Genomic DNA, 23,507 nt, shown 5'->3' with positions numbered 1-23,507 from the left:
GGAAAGCGGGAGGTTGTTAGCTTAGCCTGTCTAGTTTGCTCGTTTTGTTCCACAGCAGTAAATAAAACATGTAGAAATGATATTGATCTCCTCAGCTCCGTTTAGTTCCTGCGTTGGTTTACTCTGACGATGAAAAGGTCATTCGTCACTCTTCTGTCCTCTGACAGCGGAAATAAAACACATTTCCTCGAGGCTGCCATGTTGCCTGTTTGTGAAAGCTCTCAACCAGAAGTTTAATGTTCCCACGGAAACATTTCCAGTAATTCGCTTCTTGTGAACGATTAATTACGTCCACCAGTAAAGTGTAAATTTAAATCATAGCAGATATTTTTGGATGAAGTTAGGTCATGCAGAGATAAACAAATACACTGTTCCAGTTATAATTAAATTTATTCCATCTATCACAAAACTTTTCACTAGAACATGATAAGTTGTTGTTTAAACAAGAAACCTTCATACGGCCTTAAAATGGAAAAAAAAAAAGGTCCAACTTTGCCTGAAGAGACTCTGGAGTGGAGAGCAATCATACAACAGGGTTGATAAACATATCAAACACTTTGCCTCATGTTCATGTATTCCTTCTGAAGATGAACTTCCTGGAACACATGTAACACAGAGATCGCTGAGTGGACATTTTGAGGGAAATATTTCCATGCATGGATTAATACCTGTTCTAACCTTTGTTGCTTTCAGCTGCTTTTGGATGTTGAATGCCCTCAATTCACTAGAATAAAAATTATATTTCTTTTGCTTGAAAATCTGTCGACTCCTGACCCCTCAGATTCCTCCTGTGACCACAAGGTGTCTCCTGAACCCCAGCTTGGTCATCTTCACCTCAGTGCAAGAGGGTTTTTGAATAATTAAAAACAGGTTTAATATTGGAGCTCTAATGCACCAGCGAGCTGTTGGTGTGTTTTTTTCATGAGATTTGCTGACCACAGCAGAGTCAACGTATATGGAAACAGGTTTCAGATGAATTTTGACCTTGGGAGGAGCTTTCTTCAGCAGCACCAGCAGAGCCTGAAGGACCAGGTTGGAGAAACGAGGGCCGATGGGGACGTAGTCCAGCAGACGCTCAATGTCATCCACCACCACACAGCTGAGCTGGGACTTATAGGCATCATCGAAGACCTGGCAGGAGGAGAGCAGAAGACAGGAAGGCATTAAGGGACGGAACAAAACAAAGGGATGAAAAGAAAGGAGCATTTAAACAGATTCCACGTTTTATTATTTGAATACATCTCCTCAGGTTAAAGAGTTTACCTTTTTGATTGCCTGGCACTTGGCGATCTCGGAGTATCCGATCATCTTGTCCGGTGAGCAGATCTTAATGAAGGGGAACTGCGAGTCCTCTGAAATCTTAGCTGCCAGCGCCGTTTTTCCGCTGTGGGGTGGACCTGTGTGGGCGTCCAGAGGAGATTTACCCTCTGCTTCTGCTTGTTTTTGAATAGTGTACACCTTCATATCCCTGGAATATCACAGACTTCCTGACATGGAAACTTTTATTCTGAAATTTGATACCACATGTATCAGTCAGGAGAGCCACTATCAGGTATTTTGGCTTTTCGCCTCTTTTATTGTCCTAAATATAGAATTGAATCCTGAAAAACACCGTTTCATCACATGGTACTCTGCTCTGTTGTGTGTGTGATTCTTTACCCTCCAATAAGACGGCCACCAGCGGTGTGCGATCGCTGTTCTTGGTCTGGTTCACCAGCAGCTCTCCGTCATCCATCACGTGGGTGACGGGGTCGCCCCATTTGATGATGCCATTCATGATGTAGTTGGAATAATCCTCCTGGTTCGTACCAAACGCCTGAGAGAAAAATAGAAGGAAGTGTTATTGGACCCTTCATCATGAGAATATTCTGTATCCACACAACAAAAACTGGCACCTACTGGTTTTATGTCATTGTTGAGGGATCCCAAGAAGTCGTCTCTTGTGACCTGCAGCTTCTCAGCCCGCTCCATATCCACCTCAACTGTAGATGTCGCCTGGAAAAGAAAGCACGCCGACGTTAAAACGATGTGACGCTAATGCACCAATAATTCTCCATAACCCTGTATTAGTTATATCAGACACTGCAAGAGCAGAGAAGCTTATTCTAGTGCATTATTCTTATTAACTACATAACCACCACACTGAGATTTGTTTCTCACCAGGTATATTTTGTTATTAAGCTCCTCAGAAATATGTGTTACATCATGTGTTTTCACAAAGAAATGTGCATCATTTGAAATTGATTTTTTTTTTGTTGCTTGTATGTCTTTAGATCTCAACAAATCATAAATAACTTCATACTATACAAGTATGAATGCAGAGAGAAGAGAAATAAGGGCATTGTGTTTCTTACTACTATCAACTGATGAGTCTGAGCATAATTCACTGAAACAACCTGATGGATGAAGACTGATGAAGGCAGTGAGATATGTGGCTGAAAGCTCCAGAAAACACGAATCCTTGAGTGACCATCGTTTTGTCAAAACGATTGTTCCTGATGTCGAGAATACATTTTCACTTGTGTGAGTAAAAGCTAATTTTGATGGCTTTTGTGACTCCTGTTGTTTTGCATTTTCTAATGGGATTAATATAGTGCGAAGTTATACCACCCTGGTTCCCATCATGCTTTGGGTGACGTAAACAGGAAGTATAATAGTCTGTCAGTTTGCTGTGGGCGACTTCAGCAGACCACCAGTCCTGATGTATTCAGACATCAGAGATCATTTGCACTTATTTTCTATAACTGTTACAGATCCTGTTAAAAAAACAAAAAAACAAAAAGTTTTTTGGTCCGACAGCCTGTTTAAAGTCAAAATGATCACTAGACATGTGTTGTGTGTTGAAGTTACTGCGTTCTTACAGATGCACAACCTTTAACAGTGAACAGTGGTCTCTTACACCCGAGTCCACCATATTAAACAGAGGTTATGTTAACTGTGTCACATTACTGCGTCTACCGGGTGAAAAGATCCTCATTGACTCTCCTTTGACATTTTTTGGTGGTACCGGCACATAATTTAACACACGATGTGTCAAATAACATGTGTTCAGAGGTCGTGGTCATTTCACAAATTTCTGTGAGATCAGCCTCCTACTCGCTTTACAAGCTGTAATTATCGAATAGACTCCGCTGGTTCTGGGTTTGATTACTATATTAAATATACTCTTCAGCTGGAACCGATTGTAAACAGTATTTGGTGGCATCCCAACCCAACCCTGATGTAAGCTGAGCGTTGAAAGTGACCTTGATGTGTCGGTTCATAGCGGTGGACTGCGCTGCCCTGACCAGACCCTCCAGCTCCGCACCGCTGTAGTTCTTGGTCTCTGCTGCCAGTTCTGGGATGTTGACGTCGACGGCGAGCAGGTTGAAGTTTCGCATCTTGTTGGTGTGAATGGTGAGGATCTGGACACGCCCCTTTTCATCAGGCAGACCTGGAGGTAACAGGTCAGGGCGGTGAGGGTTAAAGAAAGAGGAGTGGGGGGGGGGAGATGAGCAGAGGAACGGAAAAGAAACATGAATGTTAAGAGGTGAGAAGAAGAGAGGTCGGGGTCGAATTCAAAGGAATAAGGGAAGAATGAGAATCAGCAGAGGACGCAAAAGACGCAAGAGCATCAATATGTTCAAAAACACATTTAGTTCAGTTAAACATGCTGCTCCAGTGGTGCGATCAAAAACATGTCAAAAAATGTGATTCTTTCGGAGGCCCTGGTCACTGAGATCATCTCAGACCCTGAATGGATGATCACCATGAAGTGAACTGGCTGTTGGGGTTTTAAAAAGAAAGTTATCTTTGGCCAAGTAGCCAGCTGGAAAAGCTGGTGCGTTTAGACATCAGTGTTTTCAGTTAAACGAACCACAATGTCCTCTTGATAGCTGCACTGATGTTAAACCACCATATATAAAGGTAACGTAATGAAGTTAACGAAATCATTATCTGGCAACACTATATTACATAAACAATCACACCCTGGACCAATCACTGCTCTGGAACAATCACACCCTGGACCAATCACTGCTCTGGAACAATCACACCCTGGACCAATCACCGCTCTGGACCGACCACTGCTCTGGACCAATCACCGCTCTGGACCGATCACTGCTCTGGAGCAATCACCGCTCTGGACCGATCACCGCTCTGGACCAATCACCGCTCTGGACCAATCACCGCTCTGGAACAATCACACCCTGGACCAATCACCGCTCTGGACCAATCACCGCTCTGGACCGATCACCGCTCTGGACCGATCACCGCTCTGGAACAATCACACCCTGGACCAATCACCGCTCTGGACCAATCACCGCTCTGGAACAATCACACCCTGGACCAATCACCGCTCTGGACCAATCACCGCTCTGGAACAATCACACCCTGGACCAATCACTGCTCTGGACCGATCACTGCTCTGGACCAATCACTGCTCTGGACCAATCACTGCTCTGGACCAATCACCGCTCTGGACCGATCACTGCTCTGGACCAATCACTGCTCTGGACCAATCACCGCTCTGGACCGATCACCGCTCTGGACCGATCACTGCTCTGGACCAATCACCGCTATGGAACAATCACACCCTGGACCAATCACTGCTCTGGACCAATCACTGCTCTGGACCGATCACCGCTCTGGACCGATCACCGCTCTGGACCGATCACACCCTGGACCAATCACTGCTCTGGACCAATCACCGCTCTGGACCGATCACTGCTCTGGACCGATCACCGCTCTGGACCAATCACCGCTCTGGACCAATCACCGCTCTGGACCGATCACCGCTCTGGACCGATCACCGCTCTGGACCAATCACCGCTATGGAACAATCACACCCTGGACCAATCACCGCTCTGGACCAATCACTGCTCTGGACCGATCACTGCTCTGGACCGATCACAGCTCTGGACCAATCACCGCTCTGGACCAATCACCGCTCTGGACCTATCACCGCTCTGGACCAATCACCGCTCTGGACCTATCACTGCTCTGGACCAATCACCGCTCTGGACCGATCACCGCTCTGGACCGATCACCGCTCTGGACCGATCACCGCTCTGGACCAATCACTGCTCTGGACCAATCACTGCTCTGGACCAATCACCGCTCAGGACCAATCACCGCTCTGGACCAATCACCGCTCTGGACCAATCACTGCTCAGGACACAGACATGCATCATTGTAATACACCTGTGAGCATTAGGAATGTTGGAATAAATGTTTTCTTTGAGAGAAGAAATGTTTTAAAATGAAAACATATAATAATAAAAGAAGTTATAGAACAGAAGCAGTAAGTTTTCATTTATTTTCTCGACTTACTGGTGGTAAAATGAAAGAATCATATTATTATTTAACAGGACAAACAGACTATAAAGCTTTAGATTTCTTTTTATATGAGTAAATGAATTGATTTATCAAACTAATAATATTATTTAATGGGGTTTTGACTTGTCTGATTGTGTCAGTTTTATGGCTCCATAGATAAGGTCCTCTTATGGATGAAAAGGTGCTCTATAAATTTGTATTATCTGTTGTTACTCTCTCCTGTTACCTACTGTTTTCCCAACAAGCCATTGAAATGAGCAGCTGGATTATATTTTATTCCATCAAAATGAGATCTGAGCAGAGGGAGAGAGAAGCGGTTCGATAACACTCACCAATCTCCATCTTCACCTCAAACCTGCCAGGCCTCATCAGGGCATCATCGATCAGGTCGGGTCTGTTGGTCATACCTGGAGAGGAGGACATGAACAGGAAGGAGGGGGATGAACGGACCGGCCGGGAAACCGAGATTTAGTTTGTATGTAAATATTTGTCACACTGACGGCTTCGCAAATATCATAATATATTCATTATACTTTGGAGACAAAATCAGGGATGTGTCATGAAAATAACAAAAGGTGATTTGGAATTAATTAACATGAAACAATATTGACAGAAATCGGTTGAAAAAGGGTCTTTAAAGTTGGCAAAATGGGTCATGCAGAAACCTTCGTAAGAGCAGATTCCTTCTTAACTGGCACTCACTGGATTTAAAAGGAATTTATCTCATTCAATATTTCTCTTTCTGTCATCCTTCCATCCAGGTCAAGGAGCACTTTACTAATACAAGGTGTATTTTTAATAATTGTAACTTGATGTCATCTTTTATTTCACAGTTCGGCTCTTCGGTAATATCACTTTTATCTCGGCCCCATTTTCCAAAAGGCATTTGTGAGCACTGCTTTCATGGAGATCATAACTGATGGTCGCTGAGTCCTGAAAGGTTTTCGATGTTCATGCTGTTCACAAATAAGCGGTTTTGTTTTGATTGATCTGATGTGTGTGAAACAGGATCCCGATCTCCGATCAGGCTGATCTGCGGTGCCTCCTACCGATGACCAGGATGTTGTTCAGTTGCTCCACGCCGTCGATCTTGGACAGCAGCTGGTTGACCACCGTGTCGTGCACGCCAGTGCTGCTGGCGCCTGTTCCTCTCTGCTTGCAGATGGCGTCCAGCTCATCAAAGATGAGGATGTGGAGGCCGCTGTTGGCTCCCAGCTGAAAATCACAACCTTTATTTCAGCTGTTTTTTTTTTTTTTTACACATTGAGCTCAGAGAAGTGGGCCGGTGGCCTCTCACCCTCTTCTGCTCGTCCTCTGCATCAGCAAACAGTTTGCGGATGTTGGCCTCGGACTCTCCCACGTACTTGTTGAGGATCTCGGGGCCGTTGACGATCTTGGGCTCGCGGGCGTTCAGCATCTTGCCGATCTGCCGGGCCATCAGAGTTTTACCGCATCCTGGTGGTCCGAACAGCAAGATGCCCTTCACGTGCTTACAGCCTGGAAGAAGAAGACGAGGAGGGATGAGAAATGCAAGAAGAAGGAATAGAAGAATAGAGAAGAATCAGAAAGGAAGAAAAGGAGGAAGAAAAAAAGAGGAATGAGCCAGCAGAGGGCGCTGAAGTCGATGTGCTGTAAAACAGTTCAATGTGCTTAAAGCCAGAGGGAGAAGAAACCAGGATAATAAAATAGATCATGAAACCAATAGAAGTTGTGTGAGTTTGTGTCCGTCACTGTATTATTGTACATTACATTTACTACTGCGGGAAATACAGAAGACACACAAGAGCGTGACCAGAGGGGGTTTCTTACCCATCTGCTCCACGATGTCAGGAGGGAAGACTCGGGAAGCAAAGGCTCTGCGGAAAATGTCGGAGAATTCCCGGTCCAGACCTCCGATTCCCATCTTCTCGAAGTTCCAGTCGGGGTTGATGATTGTCTGCCGGGCTTCCTTGGTCTTTGCTTTACCTGGTAAAGCGCACAAGCAAATCTCAGATGTATATTTTAAATCAGAGAGACAATAAAACGTTACATCCGGCGTTTTTAACTTCAGTGATTGTCAGAAAACTGAAGCTAAAAAGGAAAACTTGTTTTTTTCCTCTGCAGAAATATGAACTCTTGGAAGGTGGTTTGTGGAACAGGATGCATCTGTGAGAATAAGTTCTTACTGCCATCTTGTGGTCTAAACATGTACAGGCTGATGAAATGATGGCCCTCTTGTTGATTGGGAACAAACTGCTGGTGTTTGCACAGCATTTAAATATCTATTGTCTATAAAAATCGTGAGGAAATCCTTTCGTGAATCATCAGCTACCTGTAGCTATAAAGAGGGAACGTACCGACTAGTGTGAGGGATGAACTCTCAGCCTTCTCAAAGATCACCTGGCTGTTACCCACCATCAGGCCGATGTCGATCTGTCAGAGAAACCACAGTTACACTCACAAGTCCTTTTGTGGCACATTTGCACTAATTTTTTAATTATTAACTTCCTTCATGGAGATAAAAGCCAACATTATGTTGTCTAACAGGAGAATATATTAATATTCTTCACATCTGTGTTGATTATTGTCGTCACTTTGCCATCTATTACCCAGAGATTACGTCTCATCCTTTCATCTTTTGATTGGATATTTTCCTTTCCTCTCCTCTCATTAAAACAGCTGGAAGAGGATTCTCATTTTGGATATTAATGTTCAGTGGCCTCTAATCTCTCAACACACAGTATGAGAGCAAAAGCATAAATACTGAGACAGAACTGCAACACTGCAAACACGTAGAGGAGTTAAAAGGCAGAAACTGAGAGATAAGAGATTTAATTTCTTCATGTTAACAAATGGGGTTGAAATAAAGGAACATTCAGTTAGCTTTTTGTTTTGTTGGGTTACTTGCTAATGAAATGTCTGATTAAAAATGTTACATCGTTGTCAATGCAGCAAAAGGTTATTCTAGAGCGAGCTGCAGCTACATTGATAGCTTAGCTTCTTAATCAATAACAGAGTGGCTCCAACCGTTATTTCAATCTATGGTATTATTTATTACGTACATTATGTATTATCTATGTTATATCTATCTATGTTAGCAGAGGTTAGTTCTAATAAAAGATTAATTAACATTACTTTACATTGAGAAAGCATGTGACAACAGAAACACAAGAGGAGCTTTAAGTTCATTTTTTTTTTTATTTCAAGTATATTTGCTTGAACGACATTGTTACTAAGATATCAAATTAATACACATCGGGTCTGATTTACTGAAGGTTTGTGTGTAAAATCAGGTGCAAACTTCACACCACCCACAAAAAAATGTCCAAGCAGATTTACCAACGACGTGCAGCGAGGATTGCATCTTCCAAATGTACACTTTAACACACGTTGTCCCTTCTGCCTGTTCGCCTGCATCATATGTAATATTGGGTGTTTCTACCTGAAGGTGTAAAATACTGAGAGGAAACATGCAAATAGAACCATTTATCACCCGCAACGATATTTACTGAACCTGGAAGTAGAAACAGGAGAAGTGATTGTTGTGTATTTTAGTACGACTGAAGGTTTTAATCAGATGAACATCAGGAGAGACGGCTGCTCTTATTGTGAAGGAGACACGGCTGCTCTTATTGTGGAGGAGACACGGCTGCTCTTATTGTGGAGGAGACACGGCTGCTCTTATTGTGAAGGAGACACGGCTGCTCTTATTGTGAAGGAGACACGGCTGCTCTTATTGTGAAGGAGACGCAGGAAACCAGAGAATACGTAGAGAACGAGGTTTTACACCCGTTAAACATTTCTGATGACGGAGGGAAACATTATTCAGACATATCGTTTGTCAGCGATGATATTTCTGAGTTATTGAATGAACTGAATGATGATTGACAGCCAACAACAAGGAGGAGCCAATAAATACCAGCAATTAAAATACTTCTTCCGACTCAGCATTTTGCTGCCTCTGGGTGGTTCCAGCGTATCTCTGCTTGGATCTCCCTCCAGTCCTGTTATTCAGGTGAGCTGTCACATCCTGAATGAGTCCTGCAGAATTCACAGGTAGCTTCATCAGGTTCACGAGACCTCCAGGAACTCAATGGAACATCAGCTGCTCATCACAGAAAGATCTGGACCTGCTGATCTCTGTTTGTTAGAGGATCTCATCCACCGTCCTCCTCTTGTATTTACCCACGTTTTATTAGGAAGACTTTTTTCTCCTTTTTGTTTTTCCTACATTATTGACTTTCTGTTTTCTATTGCTGGAATCACTTTAACACACAAACCCTCTTTTAAATACGGAGATTTGCACCTGATATCAGTGACGCAATTACTCTGTAAATCAGCCGCAAAACGGGTGAAAAAATTTTTGCAAACTTTTGGAAGGAAAACACAAATTAGTACCGTTATTTGAGATCTTAGTAAATCAGGTCCTTACGGTAGTAGTTGCTGTCAATTTAATATAATTTGCATTATATCTACGACCAGCATCCAAGAGATGCTCAGCAGCATCAAGCAGTGTGTGCTGGTAGACAGTAGAAATGCACACGTACACCTGAACCAGGAATTTATTTTAATGTTTGTATTGTTTTATTTTGTGTGTGTTTTTGTGTCTGTCACATTTTTAGATTTGAAGTCAAGTGAAGCAGTTGTTGCAGTTACTCTGTGTTTAGAGTGCATTTCATCTTACCATATTGATTAATGCGCATGTTTAAATAATGAGCATGAATGTAATAACTGAATGTTCTTCACTAGTGCAGTGACACAGGTTGGTAGAGGAGTGTGTGAGTTACAGCCTCCCGATGAAGATGATCCTCTGATGTGATCCACTGATGAAGATGATCCTCTGATGTGATCCACTGATGAAGATGATCCTCTGATGTGATCCACTGTGTGTGGTGTGCATACATTCGATCATGAGTGTCACTGGACTATGTGTAATGTCCTCTGCCCTCATTTTTTATGACCTAAATACAACACGGATCCAGATGATATCCACGACATTTCATTTCTCAAAAGCAAATTCCATTTCCAGCGGCCTTTCCAGAGTTTAATTACGGAGTGAAACGATTTTAGAGCAGAGGCCGATCAGGACCGCCGGCACTTCCAACAGCAGCCTGACATCATTCACCAATAAAACTCTCCTGGGCAGAAGAACCCAGAGACTCTTCAACACAAGCTGCATTTACTTTTGTTAAGTACATGATGGATCTGAGGATCGTACCTTCTGTGGTTTCTGCTTCCCAGAGCCCGGTTCTCCTTTGAGGATGCTGGCATCCATGGCCTCAATATCCTTCACCATCAAACCAAACAGCTTGTCGCAGAAACTAAACACGAGCTGTGAGACGAGAGAGACGAGAGGACGATTCAAAAAACAAGCTGCAGAGCAACATCACCATGTATATGTGAGAGCTTGGAGGATGTGATTGGACACCTGCTGGGTGACGGAGAAAGCCTGGTTGTTGAACTGCTGGATGAACTCTGCAGCCATTTTGTCCGAGTCGTAGGCGGAGGAGTCGGTGCTCTTCTTCTGCAGGAAGTCAATCTCGATCGTCATGGCACCGATGCACTGCCTGGACTTGTCGAAGTTGTAGTTGGACACTAAAGGGAGGACAGACGGGTGAAGAATCAACATTTTATTAGAATTTTCTCTGGAAATACAAACATGAAAACTAACACATAAGAACATGAATGTAGCTGCTGAGACTGGACCAGCACGGGTTAGAGTCTCATAGTACAGAGAAAAATTACATTTAACCCTTCATGAAATGAATAAAGATTTTATTTATTTTACTATTTAAAAAATATGGAAAAACAAAATTCTAACAAACTTGGAAAAACTGTTCTTCTTTGTTGTAAACAAATTAGCATATGTAGCTAATTAACCAGCATATAACTAATTACATTTGGGAATTAAAGATTACATTTTTAAAAAAGAAACCACAAACAAACACGAAAGCTCCTGACAGGTTGACCAGGTCCTGATTGGCTCGTTCTCATGTTATAATTACTCACTAAGGGAACGTTAACTGCTAATAATTAGAATCATGCTGTTGTTTGCGTCTGTCTGACATCAAGTAGGAAGTATTTAAAGAAAGATGAAAGCTTGAGGAGCACAGCAAGAGAAACTGAAGGGGTGGGGCTTATAGTGGACAGCCAATCACAGCAGCACATCTGTTGTTTATATAGATAACCAGGTAGAAGCAAAGAGAGGATTTCATACCTTCCACCTCCTGGCCAATGGAGAGACCGGCCCATTTCCTCTACAGGAGAGAAAGAAATGAGGCCTGAGCATCGGACCAACAACACTTCAACAGTGTGTGTGTGTGTGTGTGTGTGTGTGTGTGTGTGTGTGTGTGTGTGTGTGTGTGTGTGTGTGTGTGTGTACCTGTGGCAGGCTGAAGGCGATGGTTCCAGCTGATACAGTGTGGTGGGTCTTGACAGTGAACACAAACTTGTGGTTGGGTGTCGTCTTCACGGTCACGTGTCTGCAGAAACACACTCATTTATTTTTAAGGCTAGCATGTGACTCGTTGATGGAGTTACATTAATGTTGCATTCATTATTTTTTGGCAACTTGAAAACATCAAAACAATCTACAAACACGTGCAGAAAGGGAGCAAAATGATCAACCATTTGGAGCAGTGTGTCTGGACACCAAACAATATTCAGTGTCTTTGCTCTGTTTTGGTCTCTGTGCTAAAAAAAAAACAAGGTAATTGAATCAAAAAAGATTCTGCTCAATAGTATCCTTAATTTATTTTCTGAATGCTTTCTTTTTTGTTTGTTCCCTGTGCTGTTTGTCAGCAGTTTAATCCCATCACTGTTTTCCATGAATAACACTTCTCGCTTCACATTAAAAGACGACGAACACGATGACACACGACGGTTTCAAAGCTGAACAAGCTGCAGAGTGCAAAAACAAGCACATCTCACAGTGACATAAAACTGTGGCAGGGACACAATAATGCAAACACACACACACACACACACACACACACACATGAATGAATAATATTTATAAATGTATTTATAATATAATACATACACATATGTATGTGTGTATACACTGCTCCAAAAAATAAAGGGAACACTTAAACAACTCAATGTAACTCCAATCAATCCCACTTCTGTGAAATCAACTTGTCCAGTTCGGATCAACACTGATTGAGGATCAGTTTCACCTGCTGTTGTACAAATGGAACAAACGGGTGGAAATGAGGCAATTATCAAGACAACCCTATAAAGGAACGGTTCTGCAGGTGGTGACCACAGACCGTTTCTCTGTCCTCGTCCTTTCTGGATGACCGTTGGTCCCTTTTGCATTTTGCCAGTGTCCTCACCACTAGAGGGAGCATGAGGTGTCTCCAACCCACAGAAGTTGTTCAGGTAGTGCAGCTCATCCAGGATGGCACATCAATGCACGCTGTGGCAAGAAGGTTTGCTGTGTCTGTCAGCACAGTGTCAAGAGGACGGAGGACATACCGGGAGACGGGCCGGTCCACCAGGAGACGTGGAGGGGGCCGTAGGAGGACAACAACCCGGCAGCGGGACCGCTATCTGCTCCTTTGTGCAAGGAGGAGCAGGAGGAGCGCTGCCAGAGCCCTACAAAATGACCTCCAGCAGGCCACTAATGTGCATGTTTCTGCTCAAACTGTCAGAAACAGACTCCATGAGGACGGTACGAGGACCCGACGTCCACAAGTGGGGTCTGTGCTCACAGCCCGACACCGTGCGGGGAGACCGGACTTTACCGGAGAACACCGAGATCGGCAGCTTCTCCGTCGGCGCCCTGCGGTCTTCACGGATGAGAGCAGGTTCCCACTGAGCACATGTGACAGACGTGACGGAGTCTGGAGACGCCGTGGAGAACGTTCTGCTGCCTGCAACATCCTCCAGCGGGACCGGTTCGGCGGCGGGTCAGCGACGGTCTGGGGAGGCGTTTCTTCGGAGGGCAGCGCAGCCCTCCGTGTGCTAGCCAGAGGTACCCTGACTGCCATTAGGTCCCGGGATGAGATCCTCAGACCCGTTGAAGACCATCTGCTGGTGCAGCGGGTCCTGGGTTCTTCTGATGCAGGACAATGCTCGGCCTCATGTGGCTGGAGTGTGTCAGCAGTTCCTCCACGATGATGGCGTCGACGCTCCGGACCGGCCCGCCCGTTCCCCAGACCTGAATTCAGTCCAGCACATCCGGGACATCGTGTCTCGTTCCGTCCGCCGACGCCACGTCCACCGCAGACTGTCCGGGAGTGGACCGATGCTTTGATCCGGGTCTGGGAGGAGATCCCTCAGGAGAACATCCGTGGTCTCATCAGGAGCATGCCCAGGCGTTGTAGGGAGTGATACAGGCACGTGGAGGACACACACACTACTGAGACTCATTTGGACTTGTCTTCAGGAATCTCCACAGAAGTTGGATCAGCCTGTGATCTGATTTTTACACTTTTATTTGGAGTATGATTCTGAATCCAGACCTCCATGGATAATGATTCTGATTTCCGTTGATCATTCTAATGTTATTTTGTTCTCAACACATTCCACTATGAAATGAATCAAGATTTGAACTGGAATATTTCATTCATTGAGATCTAGGATGTTGTTTAAGTGTTCCCTTTATTTTTTTGAGCCGTGTATAACAAATATAATAATTTATATAATATGTGATGACACTAATTAATTACTGAGAATAACAGTTAAAAGGTATTTTCCATGTTTGAAGGAGTAACTGAACACAGAAACCCTGCAAAGGTCAGTAAACATGATTTTTGTATAATTAAATTACCTCGGCTATTTCAGCGACTTGTTTGTGTAGATTCGAAGTATTCCTGGTTGTGATATATGTATATAGTATGAATAATGTACTAAATGTAATCCGAAGACAGTTGGATTTGTTGTTAGCAACCACGTAATTGATTTAGCAAGTTGTGGATAACATATCAACCTTAATTTACAGGAAAAAGAAGCTCCCAAACAATGACTTCAGTGTTTGGTTTCTAAGACCCTCTCCAGTGATCATCAGGTTTTTACCTGGTTAACATCCATGTGGCGTTTTTTTTATCTGCTACGAGACATACGAGGGAAATACGCAGTGAAAAGTCAAAAAAGAGTATTTTCACTTTGAAACTGTAACGACAGTCTGAAAACTACCAACACAGCCAGTGTTTCGTACGTAAGGAACCAACGTCATCAAATTTGGGGAAGGGCTTTCCATATCATCGAGCTGCAGGCGAGTGGCTGAGGGGTGGGAGGAGATAAAGGTGGGAGGAGATAAAGGCGGGAGGAGATAAAGGCGGGAGTCCATTTGCATATTCATATCATTGCTGGTGTTGAATGAGGGCAGAAGTCAGAGTTGCATTTAAGCCACTTTAAGGCATTTATTTGTAAAATACTTCTAAGTTTGCAATTTTGATAAACAGATGAGTTTTTCGGGGTTTCATGGACAGGAACTTTGAAGAAATATTTGTACTATTTTATTTTAAAAAGTGCATTTATTTTCTTTCTTGTGAGAGTTAGATGAGAAAGTCTGGACGTGTCTGTAAATAACCAGCTTCAGTCTGAAGGTGAGCACGACTGTACGCAGGAGGAAGCAGCTGGCTCGGTTTTGTGTAAAGGTACACTTGAGTTTTTGTAGGATTAAACCACAAAGACATAAAATGTTAGACTCTGAACTTTAGAGATGCTGGTAGGCAGTTTGTTTGTTGCCTTTGGACAAAGCCAGACGGTTTCCCCGTTTCCAGTCTGTACACTGAGCTAACTGGCTGCTGGCTCGCCGTTCACTGAACTGACCTCGTCAGTTTAACTCACTGATAAAATCTTTAGTGTTTATTGATCAGTGATCAGATCAGTGAAAAGAGACATTAAAACTACTTTTTTTTGTTGTTGTTGTTTTTTGAGGACGTGGTAGATGTAAAATAACAGTTTTATTTAATGTATTTCATTTTTTTTAAATCAATGTGCTACAGCTTTAATGATCATCATTAGAGTGTAATTTGAAGCATCAGATGGATGAGTGATGGGTAATCAGGTCCGTGTCTGGACAGACAATTGGACAGAGGCCCAGCTGTGGGCTCGCATTGACAAACACAGCGACGAGCAGACAACAAGGACCACTTACTGTCCTGACTGCAGATCCTTCTCGCTCACCACGGCACAATTAGTCAGCGACAGCTCATCCGTCGGGCATCGGCCTGCTTGCATGGTCTGCAGAGATAAAAACGGAGGAGAAGGAGTGAGTGGACGAAAACATGAAGAACGTCTGAAGGATGTTGGGAATGTTTAATTTACTGCAAGACATTTCACATCACATTAATTCTGAGCTTGCAAACATCAAATCAGGAGGAAAAATTAAGACTGACCAAAGCTGTTGCACAAAAACTCAGCCTAGAAGTTCTAATTTGTTTTTGCAGTCAGACCCTTTATGAACATTTAGAAGATTCAAACACAGAATAAACTAAAGTGAATTTCAGTCCTTGAAAAAGCATTTTCATATAATCTATAAAAAGAAAGGTTACGATTATTGATGAAGAAGAGTGTGTAACTTCAGGTGTGGAAACAGTTCACAAAGTTTCGGTGGATTTTTCACATTTACTGTTGGTTTGAAAGAAGCAGACGGCCGAAGCTTGCACACTAAATCGTTTCTCTATATTAGCCCTGAAAGAAAAGACAGTAATGCCTCTGCAGAGCTGAACAGCCAGTCAACAGATTCAGCAATGCCTGAAGAGAAAATAATCTCTGTATCAGACGGGAAGAGTTCAAATCGGCAACCTTTCAGCGATCCCAAAGGAAGTGATGAAGCAGAGATATGAAGAGGCTGATAGCTTTAAGAGCAGAGTGTCACCAGATGGTCCGAAACAAACAGACCGCCAATCATGTTTCAGACTTAAAAAAAACCTAAACCGTTCAGTTTTATCTGACAGGAGATAAATCATGTGACTGGGATTTCCTCTGTGTCTGACTGTCCTCTACAGTATTCATCGATGTGCTGTGAGGTACGAATCCTTCACTTCAGTTCATCTTCTCTTCGGTCGGACCATCTCTGCTGCTCATCTAAGGAACCAACACCCGGACATGTTCTCATCTCGACACATTGAAAGCCTTTTGCAGAACAACCGTGTCTGCAGCACAGAAGTAAAGCACAGTAGAGAAATTCCAGTGCACATGAAGTGGTAACCATGGTAACTGCATTAAGCAAGGAGGCTGAGCCTCTGATGGTAAATCAGGCTTTACTGCTGTCTGTTTTATCGGGCTGAATGTCCCCGTCCCTCAGAGGCAGCAGAGGTTACTGCACCACCAACAGGTTGAATTCATGTGTTCCAGCGAGGCTTCACAGTAAATACATGAGAGCATCACTCGCTGTGGACACGGAGGAGTTACCGCTCTGCTTCGACGGAAATGTTTCACTCATTCACACGTTCGTCTGCCGTCACACAGTTAAGAAACTTCTCCCTCAAAAAGCTCCAGTCGTTACCAGAGATGTAGAGGTGACTGTTTAGAGGTCAATGGCTGTCACTTAAACCGTTCATTTGACACACGCTGTCCAAAGCATCTTCCAAACCCACGTTTCCATGAACTCTGCTCAACTCTACTCTCTTTCTTTTGGTTTTCCACTGTCCTGAATGGGACCTGGTGTCTACTATTATTTCTAGTATTGCCTCCATCGAGGACCACCGGCTCCCACGGTACGATGGCCGCTCTCCATCTTCTGAAGTGTACAATCTGGGAGGCTTGTGTGCGTCCCTCCATCACTGGAAGTACAGGTTGATAAACCTTTCTTCAGATATTCTGAACTTTTGCATCCAGTGAGTGTTACTATTGAAGCCGGTCTTGTGTTGATATGTGATATGTGTTTCCTGAAAACAATGAAGTGGTTCAGAGCAAAGCTCGACCCTGAGGTGCTGTGCTTGTTGGACTGAAGTCCTTAGAGGAGTCATAAAAACCCAAACTTAACTAAAGTAAAACAAATGTGTGTGTAGAAGTGAGAGGTCATTTCGTTGTTGATTTTGAAGATGACGTCAGCTGTGTCATGACTACTCTCTGCAGTAGAAAATAGATTAGAGAAAAGTACCTGCTACTGGAGGTGGTTGAAGGTTGAGGAGAGCAGAGGCGATACTATCATTGGAAAGGATGCTGAAGTGAAGTACAATTCGAGCTACAGCAGATGAAGGAGAAACCTTCAATAAGTGCCCTCTATTCTCTCAGTGACGGGAGGATTAGTGCTCATTCATTTGCAGATTGTAGTGAACTCATAAATGTGAAATTCAGGTGAGTTGTCACCTTTGTAGCTACTTAATGAGTCGCTGAGCCGTGACTGTGATCAACTGGACAGTAAAACGTGGAGTAACACGAGTTGTTTTGAGACGTTTTCAGTGAAGACTAGACGAGCTGCAGCATTTTGGAATCGTTTAAACTTGGTGATTAATGCTGCAGTACTTCCAAATATCGGTATCTGTATTGTCCCCAAACATCCAGTAATAGTCAGATGCGACTGTGAACTCTTAACTTTTACATTTATTCACATTTGCTGCTGCAACAACTTGAGATCAGCTGTATGATCCTGAGCCAGAACAGCACATGAATGCAGCGCTTTTTAGCAGCTTAAGTGTTAAACCCCCTTATTTGGAGAAAATGGTTTCATGGCAAAATTCCTGATCCAGGTCAAAAAAATTAAGTAAGTAACCAATATATGACTTCATCTCTGCTCCAAAAATGCATTAGTGATCTCCAGTGAGTAGAAGCCAGAAGTAGAAACAGACAAATCAGTTTCCTAAAACACTGCAGACAAAGTCTTCCTGCTCCTTTCTGTCCTTTTTTCAGCCGCCACCATGTACTTTTATGTAATATTGCAAAATTCCTCATTCTTTGTGTCTTTAAAGTGAACTGCCTGTTAATGACAGAGTGAAATTCCTATCAGTGACAAATAAAAGGTGGAATCAATGTGATCACTGAATCCAGCAACATAAGACATTAAAACAGAGACAGCTTTCTAAACTATTAACTGTATAAACAGCAGAAGGTGACAGACTGTGGGTGAACTGGGACTTAATATTAAGCTCTGAGAGAAAACTGCCATGTTTGCATGTTTGCTCTTCTGCTGCAACTGCAGGCCATAAAACCAAAACACCGCATGACAAAATCCTGTAAAAGCTTCGTAGAGCTGAAGGAAGCGGCGCAGCGGTTTGATAAATGTCAGTGGGTTTGTCCGTATGAGGGAACTTTGAAATTTCAAAAACAATTGATCAATAGATACATTTTTATATGAATAATAATTCATATAAAAGTGATCATCAGTGTAGATTTAAAATCCTTCGGAACCATTTGTGACAATCTGTTAACTAGTTAAACTGAAGTTGTACTTATTGTATTTCATTTCTTGAGCAATACAAAATTGACTGGTTAGTTAAAAAATTAACTGAGAGCATCTTCAATACTTGAAACTTTTGCAGTGGAATAAATCTGAAATATCTCAAATCTTATCAAATCAAGGAAACTCATTTTCTGGTAGAAAAATCGTGTCCCATAAACCGAGGAATGAAAAACAATAACCCTTCAGGAAGAGAGTACAAATGTAAGACATGATGAAAACAGGATGTGGTGATGGAGATGGGACACATGTCCTCCATCAGGGACAGAGGTGGATATGTGATGGAGAAGACAGCGAGGAGCAAAAGTACTTGGAACATAAATTGTAAAAGCGTTCCACGGTTTTCTGCATCTGCATCCTGTCGGTGCCCAGGATTTCTAACATAAATATATATATATAAAAAAAACAAAAGGTCACATACGTGTGGCGTCCAGGATCCAGTCTCAATCCTACTATGTGTGTATTAAGATGCAGTTTTTGAGCATATAAATGTAAAATAAAAACCCTTATGATGAGATAGATACAACATGTTTGAACACATCTGGTGGTATAATCAAGTCCAACTCTTGACCTGTGAAGGTCAACCTGAGATGGGCCCTGATTTCAGCTGGAATATCTTCATACACTTCCTGGTACAAAAACTGTCCTCTGGTAAAAAAAAATCCAGACACAAGATCCTCAGACCAGCTTTTTTTTTCTGAAGCTTTCTTTTGCAAAATCACGTCAATCATGTGACCTATAAAGACGTCTTATGGTTGAAACACACTCGTTTGTTTGCCCTCAATAAAGATTATTGAATATTTTTTCTTGTTTCTGCACTTTTGTTGCCACCGTGCAGTCATCCTGTGTTTCTGATCCGTGAGTTGTGCCTTTTTTTAAACATACAATTTAAACATTGACCTGAAACTTGAGCAGAAGGAGCACATCACATTTTCTATCACATTTTTGGAGAAACAAAAGAAGTAGGAGGTAGAATATTTCAGTAAGTAGAGGAGCTATGGAGCTGTCAAAGAAAACCCACCTGGTTGCACTTCTTAGAAACTTCAACATAATCTGCTCATCACCTGTCGATCTGCATATTTTCATGAAGACATGGCGACATGATGTGTTTGTTTGTGCATCTCACATCAGTCAGAAGGACTCCTGCAGCTCCCTGTCAGGCAGGTGGAGGATCATGATCAACTTTACTACACATCATGTTCCTCAGCTACAATCAATAAGAATGAATCTGTATGGGAATCGTTTAGGTTTCATTTTGAGGGTTTTCCCTTTCACATCTGACACAACAAATCTTCTCCTGTTTCATCAATCAGCTTGAATTTTGTGTCTATATGCCCATAAACCTGTTTCTGCATCTGACGTGCTGCTGCTCTGCTGCTGCTGAGGGTTAATGTGTTTTACGTTGTTTCATACGAATTTGTTTGTATGCAAACTAGTTAATTAGCATTGAACACAAGTTACAGGTGAGGCTGACGAAAGGTGATCAGTTTGGCAGGAACTTAGTCAAAATAAAACGTTGCCCTGATGATGGAGCTGGATGGAGCGGTCAGAGATACCGAGGAAGTTACAGCAGGAGGCCGGCGAACAGATGTACGAGTGCTGAGGGCAGAGCACATGGGCTGAAGGGCCTTTAGGAGCTCAGTCGCCGGTTCGATTCCCAGTTGGTTGGCCCATATTTCTGCATGTTAATTTGAACCACAACTAAAAAAACAACTCAGCAACTAACTGCAAGATTCTTCTTTCAAGATGATGTGCAGAAAGTGTAAAACACAGGCTTAGATGGGCTCAATCAGGCCATCGTGTGTGAGATAAAGATTCAGCCTTCCTGAAGAGTTCTGCATCGGCTGTGGTTTCTACACGTCCTGATGGAAAACTCTGAATCTAAACTCTGAATCTAAACTCTGGATCTAAACTCTGAATGTAAACTCTGAATGTAAACACTGGATCTAAACTCTGCATCTAAACTCCACATCTAAACTCCGAATGTAAACTCTGGATCTAAACTCTGGATCTAAACTCTGCATCTAAACTCTGCATCTAAACTTTGAATCTAAACTTTGCATCTAAACTCTGCATCTAAACTCTGGATCTAAACTCCGAATGTAAACTCTGGATCTAAACTCTGGATCTAAACTCTGCATCTAAACTCTGCATCTAAACTTTGAATCTAAACTTTGCATCTAAACTCTGCATCTAAACTCTGCATCTAAACTCTGCATCTAAACTTTGCATCTAAACTCTGCATCTAAACTCTGCATCTAAACTCTGCATCTAAACTCTGCATCTAAACTTTGAATGTAAATTCTGCATCTAAACTCTGGATCTAAACTCTGCATCTAAACTCTGGATGTAAACTCTGGATCTGAACTCTGCATCTAAACTCTGGATCTAAACTCTGAATGTAAACACACTGGTGAAATGAAGATAATCTTCCCTTTAGGAACCTGAAAGTCTCCAATCACAGGAATTCCTCATATAGAAACCAAATTCTTAGACTTTCACCATCTAATAATCCCAACGTGACTCCCGGTCTTCTGTGTTCACAGCAGAAATGTGTTTTTAAGGGGAAACATTTCAAAAATACTATTGCTGTCCTGTTTGATCGCATTGAACATTTTCCAGACCTGCATATATGGGTACCGTTTTATTTATAAAGGGTTTATAAGCTGTAATTAATAGTTGTTTTTTTTAAAGTTTTTTTTTCTACCAATAGTTAATGCATCAATTACTAATGCTTTAAACAGTAATTAAAAAATATTAGTGAGGTCACAGGTAAAAATAAAAACCCTCCTTCAGCAAAACACTTTGTTGTTTTAGCTCTTTGGACTGAATGAATGAAAAACATCTGAACCAGAATGTGATTAATAACATTTACTACTACAGACTTGATGACGGTAACATTGTGATTGCACATGACTAACTTTTACCTGATAACATATTAATAAATTAATAAAGTAATTATTCATTGTTTATGTTAATTTCTATCTACATTACTGCTGAACGGAAACAGACATGTTTTTCACCAAAACATTTTATTTGAATATCAGAAAGCAGATTTTATTGCTTTTGGTCTCTCTTCATTTGTACTATTTAAAGTTGTGAGTCAATAAAAGTGAAACCTTCATAAGTCTACAAGACAAAAGTTCTCAAACAGTCAATCTTTGTAATGAATCAAACTAAAAGACGAGCAAACGTTGGTGCCGGAGGAGAATTTTCCACCACGTAGCAACCCAAACATTGTGCTTATAAAGTTCTTATAACTGATTAATAAACTGCTAAATGTGCTAAATTATAGCCATTATTTTCACAAATAAACCCTTTGTAAAAGGTGCCGGTATGGATCGTGATCAGCTGCTTTATGTGTTGCCTGATAACCATATTTGTTGGAATGTGAACTTAAATTTTTTATTTATGATCCAATATGCTCTAATATCAGTTGGTGAGACCTGTTTTTAGACTTAACTCCCACCTGGTGAGCGTCTAATGGGACAAACCCTTTTTGTTGTGGGCCTCAGAGACTCGGTGCAGCAGCAGGTTTGGTTAATGGCTGATAATGACTTTACTTTCCTATTCAGTCAATATGTGACACTTCACATTGCAGCTCTGGGTTGCCACGGTGACGCTCTCTGCCCTGCCTATGTGTTTACCTCACGTGCCCTGAGGTGCTAGTCAGCTACCCAGCCTGCAGCAGGAGAGGGGGGGGGGGGCAGGGGGGTTACAGCAGTGACGGACGCTCGCTATACATCCAGCTCTCCAGAGGACCACACAGTTTGAGCTCAAATAGCAAAATGTATTCCACATGACGAGGAAGATGGCAGCTCGCTTTGAGAGTTGTGTTTCCATACATACCTTGAAAAATATTACGACCTTGGGGGCGCCAGCGAAGGCAAGCAGAGAGGAAGGACAGAAGACAGTATTTGAGACGGAGGGGGACTTAAAGCAGCACGATGCTGGAGCTGAGGTGTGAAGCAGGGATGGGGGTGGGGGGGGGCATTCAAGCTGCATTCACATGTATGGAGTACATGCATGTCTCACACACACACACACACACACACACACACAGTCAGCTGGGGTGGTGGGGGGTGGGGGGGTGGATGCATGCAGGCCAGAGTTGGGGTTCCAGCTGCACCCCAAACCTGGAGGTTTCATCCCAAACAGAAATGTTACGTTCAACACAAGGAAGCATCTCTTCTCCGTATCGGAGTACCAAGTGTGTTACGGACACAAAGAAAGAAAGAAAAGGGTGAATATTAATGTTGGAATGGATGAAAGGGGACACGACATTAAGGTGACCATGTTGGAAACCTTCACTGCAATATTCCCTTTAATTTAACTTTCCCTTCTGTCGGTCAATAAATCAGTCAATCAGGTGGGAATACATTTGAAAACGTATCGTGTGAGATCGAATTTCATTTCTTTAATGTGCAGGAAGGGCACATTCGTTCGGTGCTCGTTCTGTTATGGTTGTTCGGACGGGATCAGTTAGCATCAGCAGGCATGCTCAGACAGACAGACATGACATCACAGGGAGGGTCACAACGTCAGCAGAAAACAGATCATGAAGTCCTCATCAGGTGTGTTGCATGAAGTGTGTCTGTCTGAGCTCCCGACAAACAGCAGGAGGATTTTACTTTCTGCAACACCAGCTGGGGAACTTCAAGGAAATATTGGTGCAGGAGAAGAACAGGATGGAAACCACAGTATCATTTCATTTGGTAGCAGCTCTTCACATCTGTATATTGTGAGTGTTTGGAAAATATAATTTAACAATAGATCTGCTGTGAAAGCTCCAATAAATGACTCATGTTAAAGGGATCGCTCAGCAAATGCACTTATTTGCTTTCTTACTGAGACTGAG

The 23,507-nt window shown here is 42.6% G+C and overlaps 1 protein-coding gene across 7 annotated transcripts in view; it reads right to left on the bottom strand.

Moving 5' to 3' along the window:
• Positions 1–23,507, bottom strand: part of nsfa (N-ethylmaleimide-sensitive factor a) — a 41,460-nt gene that overhangs the window by 6,569 nt on the left and 11,384 nt on the right. For 6 of the 7 annotated variants that reach the window (XR_011311391.1, XR_011311390.1, XM_069709884.1 and 3 more), the window contains exons 2-17: positions 22,499–22,516; positions 15,404–15,489; positions 11,678–11,777; positions 11,513–11,552; positions 10,724–10,890; positions 10,514–10,627; positions 7,653–7,728; positions 7,126–7,281; positions 6,614–6,813; positions 6,366–6,531; positions 5,649–5,723; positions 3,246–3,433; positions 1,900–1,995; positions 1,660–1,816; positions 1,264–1,397; positions 985–1,131 (exon numbers count right to left, since the gene is read on the bottom strand). Coding sequence is in view for 5 of the 7 variants with exons in the window: in XM_069709884.1 (XP_069565985.1) it covers positions 985–1,131; positions 1,264–1,397; positions 1,660–1,816; positions 1,900–1,995; positions 3,246–3,433; positions 5,649–5,723; positions 6,366–6,531; positions 6,614–6,813; positions 7,126–7,281; positions 7,653–7,728; positions 10,514–10,627; positions 10,724–10,890; positions 11,513–11,552; positions 11,678–11,777; positions 15,404–15,489; positions 22,499–22,516 (1,920 nt within the window). In the remaining 2 variants the exon portion in view is untranslated. The remainder of the gene's footprint in view (positions 1–984; positions 1,132–1,263; positions 1,398–1,659; positions 1,817–1,899; positions 1,996–3,245; positions 3,434–5,648; positions 5,724–6,365; positions 6,532–6,613; positions 6,814–7,125; positions 7,282–7,652; positions 7,729–10,513; positions 10,628–10,723; positions 10,891–11,512; positions 11,553–11,677; positions 11,778–15,403; positions 15,490–22,498; positions 22,517–23,507) is intronic. The other variant, XM_069709883.1, reaches the window with a different exon arrangement.

Source organism: Brachyistius frenatus, unplaced genomic scaffold, assembly GCF_029030835.1.
Source record: "Brachyistius frenatus isolate BFR_SWC_R1_liver_20210118 unplaced genomic scaffold, ASM2903083v1 Contig_87, whole genome shotgun sequence".
NCBI classification, from domain to species: Eukaryota; Metazoa; Chordata; class Actinopteri; family Embiotocidae; genus Brachyistius; species Brachyistius frenatus.
The sequence above is the reverse complement of the archived record's forward strand: the minus strand, read 5'-3'. Positions and strand labels throughout refer to the sequence as shown.